The sequence below is a fragment of the Candidozyma pseudohaemuli genome, assembly GCF_003013735.1.
Source record: "Candidozyma pseudohaemuli strain B12108 chromosome Unknown scaffold00008, whole genome shotgun sequence".
NCBI classification, from domain to species: Eukaryota; Fungi; Ascomycota; class Pichiomycetes; order Serinales; family Metschnikowiaceae; genus Candidozyma; species Candidozyma pseudohaemuli.
In genome coordinates this window covers 206555-219057 of record NW_020194442.1, presented here as the reverse complement: position 1 = coordinate 219057, position 12503 = coordinate 206555, and the positions used below count along the sequence as shown (strand labels likewise).

Below are 12503 nucleotides of genomic sequence, written 5' to 3'. Positions count from 1 at the left end.
CAGAGTGGTGTTTTTGGTGTTTTTGGTGTAGTACATATATGGGTGGTTGAGGGCTCAGCTTAGCAGTAGAAGGCCTATATCACATTGACTAGTTAGAAGTGATTTGAGGGACTGATTTGTATAGGAGCCGAGGCTGGTGCTTCTAAAAAGGCTTCCTTAATGGACGTCCATATTTATCTTTCGTCCCCTTTATCTATTCAATCTCTGGTATCGAGAACTCAAACCTGAAAGACAACCGACCCCCATTATATGGATAAGCTACGAAAGATGAACATCAAAAATATGAGACAAAATATACATTCCTCAATAACTGACAATCAAAAGGCCTACACTGACATCAAAAAACATTAATCGATTCCAACACCTCGAATCTAACACTGTGCCGTTGCACGAAGAACTAAACAAATCTATAAAACAAAACCCAATCAAGGGATGATCCCGCTTAAGGGAAGTGGCCGATTCTAGGACCAAAGTAGCCATCAGGGGCCTGGGTGGTGACATTAAGTCTTGTTGCACCGTTGTAGTCAAGCGTGTTAGCGTTGACATTGTTACCCCACCAACTGATGTTCTTGGGATGGTACTTGACAGCAAAGAAGATAATGATAGAGCTGAAAGCAATACCACCACTAATACCACCACTAATACCACCACCAAGAATATAGTTGTACTTCTCCCACCAGGCAGTCTTTCTCTTTCTGATGTAGTACATGAACACATAGGACAAGATGAATCCGGGAGTCAGGTAAGACAAGTTGTAAGGAGCATAAATCATGATACCAATGGTGAACACAATAGGGTGGAAGTACTTACCGATGATGGTTCTACCGTAGTACTTCTTAAGAGCCCAACATGGGAACACGAGAAGGAAACCAATCAAGAAACACCACTGCAAAATAGGGTAAAGACCACCAAACACCTTCTTAGGACCAACAACACCCCAAACAACAGAGGCCGAGTAGAATGTGGTGGAACCAGGACAGGTGAATCTCTGGGGTTGGTGAGGAGTACACATGTCTTCGACAGTGTTGAACACAAGGTTGAGGGTTCCCACGGCAACGAAACTGTTGACAATAACTGAAAGCATTTGAACTCTGAAAAGCGCTCTTGGAGCGATTCTCCAGTAGTGAGCCTGTTTCTGGTTGGTGATGTAGTTCTCAGCCTGAGAATCAATGTTGGTACCCAAAGTCTTGACGTAGTTCAAGGCGGTACCGTTACCTGGAAGAGCGTAACCAATGATCATCTCAAGGAGAACGTTGATGGACATACTGCTACCAGTCGAGGCGTAGACCACCACAAATGGAATCAAAAAGACGAAGTTCAAGACCAATGCGAAGAAGATGGTCCACACTGGGGTTTCCAAGTTGTAGACCTCGACAGTGATGATGGAAAACACAATACAGATGAGCAAAATAATGGTGAACCACCACTCAGGAACTTCTTTGTATCTTTTCATGGAAACAGAGAATGGATCGTTGAAGCCCTCGTAGGTGGAGTGTCTCTTTCTGAAGTCGAAAGACTTGACCAAGCCGACCAAAGCAAACTTCAACTGCTTGAAGTTGGTGAGAACCACGTAGAAGAAGTTCATGGGGTACAAGGCAAGGAAAGTACCGTAAACAATCAAGTTGGCTGCACTGTAAAATGGAGGTCCGACCTTGTCGTACTTGGCCTGGTCAAGCTTCTTGTTCTCGTCCAAAACAGCTGTGACCTGGTAAACCCTACCCTTATTGGTGAAGATACGGTTGGAGTTGATTGGCAAGAAGCCGGTCCACTTGTAATTAGTCCACCAAAGAGCAGCGATCAAGCAAAGACCAAGAAGAGAGCCCATGTAAGCGTTCAAGTGGGAAAAGAATGGGGTAGCAAAACAGCCGACGCCGATAATGTTCCAGTCAAAACTGGTCCATGGGTTAAGACCCAAGCCGGTGTAGGAGCCGGTGATGGCAGCAACATTAAAATTATCTGGAGCAGCCCAGGAGATCCAGTTGAAGTAGGAAAGAGCTGTGAACAAGTAGTCGGGGACCCAGAAATAAACAAAGGAGGCGGCAAAAGTGATCAAGAAAAAGGAGTATCTGGAGATCTTCCAACCGTTAATGTTCTCCTTCTTTTCTGGCTTGGTCAAAGCCTTGTTCACAGCCAAGGTAGGAAGAAGCGTAGGCCAGACGGCAGTGACTGGGTAGACGACGAACTTACGGAAAATACCGGCCAATCCGAAACCCATGAAATTCGAAGCAAGAACAAGAAGAATCTGGCCGCCGAAAGTGAACTTAGGGTTGTTGTAAAACATCTCCAATTTCTGAAGCACAATAAAATGTCCAGCATAGACACTGCCTCCACTGACACTGTAGAACAAGGTTGTAAGCATCTGCTCCTTGTGACTCCAGGGGCCAGGATTGAGAGCAACGTTCCATTTCCAGATCTTGATGGTTTTCTTTGGGACCACCTTGGACAAGAACACACCACATGGGTATACGAAAAGCTGCACCACAGAAGGGCCCAAACCAATACCAGGCTGTCTTTCACTGAAATACTGACCAATGAACGTACCGAGGACAACCCAAATCAAACCAAGCACGTAAACTCTAAGAGTTTCACAGGGTGTTTCGGGATCATCATATGGATCAGTGACAGCTCTGACTTCTGGGTATGGAGACCAGAAAGCAATCATACCGGCCTCGGTTCTGACCTGCAAATCCCAGTCAAAGATATCGTTCCATTTGCCAGTTTCTTCGGACTCGATAGAACGCTCTCTGACGATAGCTTCACTTTTTTCGGCCACCTCGTTCTTTTCACTGACCAGGCCCTTGCTCAGAGACTCCGATTCCAGACCAGATTTGTAGTTCGACAAGGCCTCCACAAAGTCGTAGTATTCCATGGTGATGTTGACGTCGCCATCGTGATCCCGCAAGAACTCCTTAAGGATTTGCTCGGCTTCGTGGATGTCCAAGCTCTGGATCTTCTCAATCATGAAAGCACCAGTAGGAGGCAAGTCGTCAAAAGACTCGAGGTGATCCTGCTCCATTCTCTTAAGAATGTAGAGCTTCTGCTCCACGCTGAACTCCTCCAGGATCTCAGCCACACCGTACTGGTGGGACCTGACATCCTCCAAGTTGACCTGGAAGGTGTTGAGGTCGTGCCTGTCGGTGCCACTGGTGATACTGGTCACACTTGTGATGTGGTTGATTTTTTCCGACATTGGTGGGTCGATGGAGGAAATAGAGGGATTTCCAGGCCATATTTATAGTTTTCGTGTGGACCACCGGACCGATATCGCTATGGCTGCAAAATCCACAAGGTGAGCGCCGGCACGGCTATCAAACACCTTGCATATCGCTTATCAGAAGTCATGGAAAAACCTGCCGAAATCCCGGAAAATCCACAAGTGGGGAAACTGAACTTAAATTTGCTATTTTCGAAGATTTCCACAAATCGCCCGTTTTCAAAACTACTGTTACTCTGACTTTCGCTTCTCCATGGCCCGTAAATCGCTGTCTTACTCCCAACCCCGATAAGCCACAACAAAGCCATTTTTTGATCTATGGCTTCAAGGAATTGTAGTTCCGCCGTGCATTGCAAGGCGGCCTGGTACTTAAGCCGAGGTGCCATATCCCAGCACTAACAGCGCAGCCAATCCCCTGAGACCTAAACAAATCATGGGGTGGATTCAAAAATGTATTTTATTCTACAAATTGAATTTTAAAAATTTCAAATTGGCCCTACCTGACTAGAAACGATGGACTGTGGTTGTGGAGCGCACCGGAATAGTAGTATTATCCCCAGGGTGATTTAACCCGAATGGCGTGTGATCCCCGGCAAGTCCGCCAGCCAAAATGGAGGACCTGCTCTCGATAAGCTCTGGTTTGGATCCCTGCTTTTCCTTGTTCCACACATGTGGCACCTGATGTGGCACCTGCTCTTTTGACAGCTTTTTGTTTTGGTCGTTGCATTCGATTTTTTTTTTTTTTTTATGGACTTTCCTTCTACAAGAATTGACGAAAAAGGGACCCCAAAGGCGGACCTGACGCTCGGGCCGATATCGTCTCGATGATTGCCATTGTCATGACAGTAATCCCGGTGCCACACATAACTGTGACGTTTCACCCCCTGTCAAAGAGGTTGAAAACCACGCAGCCAAGACTTTTGGCGTTCTTGGCACCACGTCAAATCCAACAACTTCCGTCATAAAAAAACGCCCATTGCATGTTTAGCCCCCTGTGCTTTAGGATGGAATTGCAACACCGTGCGAGAATTAAGCAGAAAAGATAAGGAATTGAGTTTTAGCTTTTTGTCCAACACAAATGCCGCCAAAAAGGAGAAAAAAATCAATTGGTTCTTGTAGTTTCATCTTGCAGAAATGAATAATTCTCCATAAAATTTTTCGGTGTAGACCTGCCAAAGCCTTTGACAGCTTATCAGGAAGACCCTGCAGACGCTCTCTATTCACTACAAAAGCCATGGTAGAGTTGCCGCGAATAGAGATAAGACTCCACTACCTTATAGTAAAAAATCTACACAAACAAAATCTACGATTTTGTGGTAATCAGAACAAAGAGTGTCCCAGAATTTAATTGTGGAGATAAGGGGCCGAAGTAGGGGTCGCGTGTCCCAAAGTAGAAAAGCGCAACCACCGAGCCGTACAAGTTTAGGCATTTGCGCATATCAACATGTCATTTCTTCGTCCGGGTTTAACACATTCGGGCAGTTGCCGAAGGGGTTGAAGCAATCACCTGCCACAAAAATCGTCATTTTCGTACGGCAACTTTGTGGTTTTCGGACGCCTTATCTGTTCACTGATAAAGAATGACATGTGGGGGTTGTAGGAGAACATACTTGACGACGAATTTTGTTGAAACTTGTTAACCTGGGTTGCTTATACTCTTCTTTTTCGATCAAGTTTGACTTTGAGTTTGATTTAGCCTGGAGAAAGCTCGAAATGTCGTTGTTCCTGGCCTCCGGATAACCGGCTTCTTGAACAGATTCCCTCTGGGTATCAGGATGGGAGATTTTGGTTCGTTGTAAGCCCTTTACAGATCAAGCTTCCACTCACGTAAACTGAAATTGAAGCCTTTCGTTAAATTTCCAGTAAGTAGTTCACGTTATTTAGAAGCCTTCCCTTGGAACCTTCGAAGAATTTCCTATCTAGATTTATATCAATGCCCAATTAATGAAGAACGATCAGCAAAGCATCCACACAATGTTCTGGGTTCATACTGTCTTCACAGGTAATAGGAGTGTGCTAATCAGGCAAGGAGGAGTTGCCGACAACCAAGTAGGTATTCTGGACAAAGTAAACCATGTTCCTTTTCCAGTCCTTCTTCATTTCTCAACAAAGTTACTCAGACCAGAACTCCTGTTAAGTGACATAGATTAAAAAGGATTGATCGATAGCCTGAGTAAGGCAGCCCAAGACCTCTTGCTGTATCTGTCACAAAAACCTAAGATCACTTAACAGCCAGCAGCTCTATGGATCCAATGGTACACTTCCGCCGTTATCTAGTACCACAAGCAGTATCATCAATTCTGCCTTTTTGGTTTCCAATAATCTGTTCTAGACGAAGTAATACCAAACCCTCTCCACTTTCGGCAGTGAATGCACCAAATGCTTGCCAATTGGTAGAACGAGAACGACTCACCACTAGACTGCCACTATCGACAAAAGACCCATGCAACTGAAAGTAGGATTTGGCGGCAGTTCAAGCGAACTAGTAGGATAGGAAAAAGATCAAATCGGGAAAACTTATTATTGGTGGAAAAGGGGTGAATATTGTAATTGGGGTAAGACGGTTCCTTATATATTGCAAGCGCCACAACTGATGCGGTGCAGTTTATTGCCAACCTTCAAGTAAACTCGCTGACAAGAGAAAATGCAATTGATGCTATTCAAATAAATATAGGCCTGCGTTGCCTGGTATTTGGCGCCTTCGACTAGAGGGTTTCATGAGTTCCAATAGCACGAGCTGCAGACCCACTAATTAGGTGTGAGACCTCAAAATCAACCCCTATAACCCTTGCTCTGAATGAGATAGAACACAGTTGCTATCTTCTCTGAGACTCATTAATAGACTGGAATCGGTAGACAAAGCTCCAATGGGGGTTACCTGACCCCACAATAAACCAAATCGACCGTGGCTTTTGACACTATGCTTAATATCCCCCTCCAACTCATGCTCTGCCGACCTCAGAATAAGCAGGTAGCTCTTCCTCTTGTCCACCTTGGTCTGGTCCAGCAGCTCCAGGTGGTTGCAAAATCAGAGAATCCAATGGCGGGTTTGGTGGGGGATGATATTCCATAGAAGAAGCTCCATCGACCCGGTTCGGAAGAAACACAATTGGAGCAGTGCAGACCAATTCTGCCAGGTTCGGGCTCTCGTCCGTGGTGGACACCGACATGCTGATTCTGAGCTGGTAGTCCACCAGGATGTTAGGTGCTGCAAACGACTGGAAGTCTGAGTATAGGATGAAAGATATCATTTCCGGCGGTATCTCAAGCATAAAAGCCTTGCCCGTTTCGAAGTAGGGAGAGTAGTCCTGCTTGACCTTTCTCACCAAATCCTGACTCCAATACTGGACCTCCTCGAAGTCCGAAATCTCAAACTCGTTCAGGAATGCCTGCTTACCGACGAGGTTCTCGCGAGCTTGAACCTTGGGCTCGATGCCTTGGTAATACACCATGTGGACCAAAGACACGGCGATTTTCTTGACTTTGAGATTCGACAACGGCGCTGACGGAACGTTCTTTTTCCCGTCTCCACCTATCAACATTTGCTGGAGCGATTCAGCCGAAAATGCTGTGAAGAGCTTGAGGCTGACTATATCTGCGAGGTTGTCGCCCTGGTGCAAAACCCGCCCGGTTGTTCCTTGTGGATACGCAACGGTGTTGCTTTGCTTGAACTCCACCATAAGCTCCAAGGGGATTTTGACGCTTCTGGAGGTGAACACTCTTCTCAAGAAGCTGCGGCCCTCGCTTCTTTTGCTTTTTTCAATGTCAAACTTGAGTCTGGCGTTTCCGGTGCTGTTGTTGGCGATGAATGCAGAATTGTTTGTCGAAACGCCCTGTGTGCTCATCAAGGGCCCAAACGAGAACATCACAGAGTCTAGGCGGGGTGAAAAACGGAGCTGTTGTCTGTCGAAAACGTCCGATTTGAACCACCCTTTGCGGTCTGCCCTAGCATCAACATGATACTCGACAATTGCATAATCGTCACTGGCCTGGGTCATGTTGAACGAAGGTGGAAGTGATACCGTGACAGGGCCCATGTTCTGAGTGCCTCGACGAGGCAAATTGGGACCGTACAAGAACGAATTGCCCAAGTACGAAGAACTGACATCAAAGTGTGACATTGCTTTTGCCTCGATGGTGCCGTTTGGAAAAGAAAGCTCAAATGGATAGTTGTACTTGCCTTCAGCCAAGGTGTATTCCTCAGCCAGACCGTGCTGCTGGAGATTAGGCGGAGGAAACACTTTTGTGGAAAAACCGAAAAGACTGAATCCAATTGCATTGCTCACCTTCCGCTGCTCGTACCTTTTCGTGAAAGCATTATACTGGGTGACGTACTTGTAGTTGGCAGACTTACACTGGCCAGATAGCAGCACGGTGATGTCACGAACGGTCATGGACTTGTGCACCTCGAGGGCAACATTACCCCGCACCGTGTCGCCAGGGTGGAACTGTCGGTTTGGATTCTCTAGTTGTATCTGGAATTGGTAGGAACGGGCCATGTTTGAAAAATACCCATGGGGTTGGGTGGCTCTTTATACGCATGAACGGCTGCATAGTTAGGCGTGTGCAGGCTGTGCATAGTCATGGACCATGCCTAAAAGTGGCCGTGAGAGATTTCGCGATAGGACATAATCATGACACGGGGCTTAGTAGGCAAGATGACGTTGACAGCTGATTTACGATGAAGGTGGGTGAAAATATAGATTTGGAGGGAAACGGCTGGGGTACGTTGAAATACGTAAGTCTTGATATCTGTAGTCTGAGGCTAAAGTTTAAGATGCGTTGACGGCGTATTATTTGGTGGACTGCAAAGTGGCTGCAAAATTGAGTGTTTTAAGCAGAATGCTGAAATATCTCAAACAAATTTAAGTTTTGGTTAATTTTTAATGATGATTAATGATGCTTCGAGGAGAGGGAAAGCAGATGCCAGCATCGATCTGGATACCAGAAAAAAAGTTCGAGCTACACCTTCCTAGTACAATGAATTAATTTTCGTATTTAGTCTCATGTCTCATGGGAAATGGCCGATTCTGGGCCCGAAGTACCCATCGGGAGCATCGGTCGTAACATTAAGTCTGGATGGGCGCATGGCATCGATTCCATTGTCGTTTACCGTATTGCCCCACCACTCGATATTTTTAGCATGGTACTGGACGGCAAAGAAGATGATGATACTGCTAAACGCAACACCAGCATCCATGCCTCCAGAGAGAATATAGTTGTACTTCTCCCACCAGGCGGTCTTTCTCTTTCTGATCAAGTACATGAAGATGAACGAGAGGATCATGCCTGGAATGTAGTAACTCAAGTTGTAAGGAGCATATTGGAGGAAACCGAAAACAACGACAACCGGGTGCACGTATTTGCCAATAACGGTCTTTCTGCCCCACTTCCGGAGTGCCCAGCATGGGAAAGCGAGCAAGAAGCCAATCAAGAAACACCATTGCAAAACAGGGTAAAGATGGCCGAACACCTTCTTGGGTCCAATGACACCCCACAAGACAGATGCAGAGTAGAATGTGGTGGTGTTTGGACAGGAGAATCTCTGAGGCTGGCCACTGGTACAGTAGTCTTCGATGGTGTCAATGGCGAGGTTAAGAACACCCACAGAGACGAAACTGTAGATGATACTGGAGATCATCTGGACACGGAACAAGGCTCTTGGTGGGATTCTCAAGTAGTGGGCTTGTTTTTGGTTTGTAATATAGTTTTCAGCTTGGGCGTCAATGTTGGTACCCAAGGTCTTGACGAAGTTCAAGGCGGTACCGTTACCTGGAAGAGCGTAACCAATGATCAACTCAAGCAAGACATTGATGGAAACAGCAGTACCGGTGGTGGAGTAGACCACGCAGAAGGGCAACAAGAAAACAAAGTTCATACCCAAAGCGAAGAAAATGGTCCACACTGGGGTGTTCAATGGGTAGGCCTTGACACAGACAATGGCAAACACCACACTGATAAGCAAGATGATCAAGAAACACCATTCGGGCACCTCCTTGTATTTTGTCATGGATCTCGAGAAAGGATCGTTGAAACCGTCGTACGCAGAGGTCTTCTTCTTGAAGTTCATCGACTTGATCATGGACTTAATGGCAAACCAGAGTCTCTTGTAGTCAGTGAGGAGAACATAGACCACGTTCAATGGGTACACGGCAAAGAAGGCACCGTACACCACAAGGTTGGCAGCGGAATAGAATGGAGGACCGACTTTCTCGTATTTCTCCTGGTCAAGAGTACCTTTGTCCAGCAACACTGCTTGCACTTGGTAGATCTCGCCCTGATTGGTAAAGATCTGGTTGGAGTTGATGGGCAAGTAGGCAGTCCACTTGTAGTTGGTCCACCACAAGCCGACAATGACGAAGAAACCAATGATCATTCCGCAGAAGTTGTTCAACTGAGCAAAGAAGGGAATCGCCAAAGGCGAGTTCATGCCCATGATGTTCCAGTCGAAAGTCGAGATGGGGTTGAGGCCCAAGCCGGACGACATTCCGGTGATGGTGGCCAAGTTGAGGTTGTTGGGAGCAATCCAGGTGATCCAGTTGAATGAGGAAAGCGCCGTGAAGAGGTAGTCAGGCACCCAGAACCACAAGAAGGAAAATGCAAAGACGGCGAAGAAGAAGCTGTATCTGGAGATGGTCCAGCCGTGGATTTTCTCCTTCTTCTCTGGTTGAATCAAGGCCTTGTTAAGCGCAAGTGTGGGCAAGATGGTGGGCCAGATGGAGTGGACTGGGTAGATGACGAATTTTCTGAAGATACCGGCGAAACCGAAACCCATGAAGTTGGAGGCGAGAACCAAGAGGATCTGGTAGCCGAAATCGACAAACTTCTCGCCGTAGAAGATGTCCAACTTCTGGAGTGTAATGAAAGAACTGGCGTACACAGCAGCACCACTCACACTGTAGCAAAGCGTGGCAAGCAACTGCTCCTTGTGGGACCAAGGCCCAGGATTAAGCTCAATGCTCCATTTCCAGATTTTGATGGTTTTCTTGGGCACCACGGCCTCGAGGAACTTACCGCATGGATAGAGGAAAAGCTGCACAACCAGCGACCGTAAACTGATGCTGGGCATTCTGTTGTAGAAGTATTCGTTGATGACGGAGCCAATGGCGACCCAGATCATGCCCAAGAAGTAGACTCTCCATGTTTCACACGGAGTGGAGGCATCGTCGTATGGATCTGTAACAGAACGAACCTCCGGGTAAGGCGACCAGTAGGCAATAAGACCGGCCTCGGTTTTCGCCTGCAATTCCCAGTCAAACACTTTTTTAAAGTCCATGGACTCGAGCGACGAAAGCGAGACCAGCTCATTGACAGCCGTGTGTTCCTTGTCGCTGTGCTCTTTTTCCAACTCAGAAAAGCCCATGGTCTTGACGTCGCCCCGGGCAGCGTTGCGGGGCGATTTTTCCACAAGAAGCTCGACAAAGTCGATTTCCTCGTTGGGGATGTTGAGGTCTGTGTCGTGGTCCTCCAAGAACTGCTTCAAGATCTCCTCGGCCTCGGCAATGTCCAAGGTCTGGATTTTCTCGATCATGAACGCCGCCGTGGGAGGCAAGTCGTCGAAGGTGGTGAGGTGACCAAACTCAAGGCGCCTCAAAATATAGAATTTCTGGTCCAGCGTGAGGCCTGCTGCCACATCGCCTAGAGAGAGTGGGTTGGAGGTGACGGCATTGAGATCAAGCTCGTGGTCTGCGGCGTCGAGCCTGTTGCCTGCGCTGGTAACGCTGGTGATGGGATTTACTTTTTCTGCCATGGATGGGCCGTCAGAAAAATCGGACGACCCTTGTGGTATTTATACGAATTTCGTTGACTCACGAGCTCTTGGGCCATTCCATGTTGCAGCACGCAACTCGCATGCACCAGGTGACGCGCATAACCGAGCTGTGAGAGCACCTATCAGTGACGAGCCTGTGAGTGGAGGATACAAGTTAAAAAAAAAATGGCAGTTGATTTATATTGGTTTATAAAGCCCTCGCTGAATGTTGTTTGAAAATTTTGGCTTTATCCATCTATCACCACCTCGTCGCTTCTCTATCGCAGCCGCAGATTAGAAAAGCCCTCTTGTGACTGGCTTCCACTGCCGCCTGTCGATCCCAGCCACGGCACAATGCCGTAGAGACAGCCTTCCACACGTACGGCAATGAGCCGCATATACCCGCTTATCTATCTGAGCGGCAGGAATGTGGAGATGGAAAAAACTAGAGTACTACTAGCCGCCAAGGCCGGGCTGGCGGGTTGACAGGTGTCAAGGGTTTAGCCTTCGCTTGGCGGGCGGGGCATGGGCATTTAGGTTTATTTGTGCTTTTTTCCGGCAGTCGCACTCTCCAAAAACATCCGTCTGGTTAGTGGCCTTGACGATCCCGGTACCGGTGAGGTGGATGCGGCGTTTATCAATTTCATGACAGCCTATGGCCATGATTTTTTTTGTGCTGCCACGCGGCTATGTCGGTTTTCTGTGGGGAAGTGCATTGAGCAACTGGACTGAATCAGGGAGTTCGATACTGGCGGTTCGGGGTCGATTAGGCTTTGGAGAGGTGCGGCTCGTGGCGTGTTTTAGGCTTGGGCCATTCGCTTCCATGGCTTTCGAGAGGAGACATTTTGGCTGCAACCGCGACAAGGTGCTTGCAAAAGGGGATCCCCTGGGTGGGGAATCGGACTTGGAGGGGACTCGGTCCATCGGTAGGAGGTGTGTTTAAGCGCTCAGTTGAAGAGTGGGAACAAAGGGTGATCTGAACAAAGAGCCTGGAACAAAGAGTCTGGGGAACGCAATTCCGTTGTTTGACCATGGAAACGCTATTGTTCCGTTCACGCCGCATGCTGTCTCGGGACATGGGTCACAAAAGTGCCGGTCCCTGTGGGTTCCCTGTGGGTTTCGTTATCGGGGATCGGCATTGGCTGCTGATGCTTGGTGGATGTTCCTGGTGCGGTTGGATATATTCTGGTTTTTTGTGAGATTTCCATAAACCGACTAGAAATAATTCAATTTGGCTGAATGGAGTCGACTTATATGGAGTATATGGAGTTGACCTTATTTGGGCTCACCTAAATGTTTTGACTTGTACTGGGTTGACTTGCTATATCTGCGATATGTGCTAGGCTGCGACCTGATATCATTTGACAGGTCAAGCGACCGCCGGGTTTGACACAACGGGCAGTTTTTTCCAGCAGTAATACTTCCATTAAATTGGACTTCATCGAAAGCATGCTTGTATCTGACTCATCACACTCCCGTGGAGCACTGCAACGGCGTTTGAGGCACGGCTGCCAACTTAACCCCATCAACGTCCATCAC

At 47.4% G+C, this 12503-nt stretch overlaps 3 protein-coding genes across 3 annotated transcripts; all 3 read right to left on the bottom strand.

The window, feature by feature from the left end:
• Window positions 1-442: 442 nt before the first annotated feature.
• Window positions 443-3190, bottom strand: C7M61_003298 (OPT family small oligopeptide transporter; the record flags this gene model as incomplete). The annotated part of the gene is made up of 1 exon (XM_024858640.1): window positions 443-3190. The coding sequence occupies one exon, from the start codon at window positions 3188-3190 to the stop codon at window positions 443-445; it is 2748 nt and encodes a 915-aa protein (XP_024713127.1).
• Window positions 3191-6156: 2966 nt separating this feature from the next.
• Window positions 6157-7713, bottom strand: C7M61_003297 (uncharacterized protein; the record flags this gene model as incomplete). The annotated part of the gene is made up of 1 exon (XM_024858639.1): window positions 6157-7713. The coding sequence occupies one exon, from the start codon at window positions 7711-7713 to the stop codon at window positions 6157-6159; it is 1557 nt and encodes a 518-aa protein (XP_024713126.1).
• A 512-nt stretch (window positions 7714-8225) lies between these two features.
• C7M61_003296 (OPT family small oligopeptide transporter) lies at window positions 8226-10964 on the bottom strand (the record flags this gene model as incomplete). The annotated part of the gene is made up of 1 exon (XM_024858638.1): window positions 8226-10964. One exon carries the CDS (start codon window positions 10962-10964, stop codon window positions 8226-8228), a length of 2739 nt encoding a protein of 912 aa, XP_024713125.1.
• Window positions 10965-12503: the final 1539 nt, after the last annotated feature.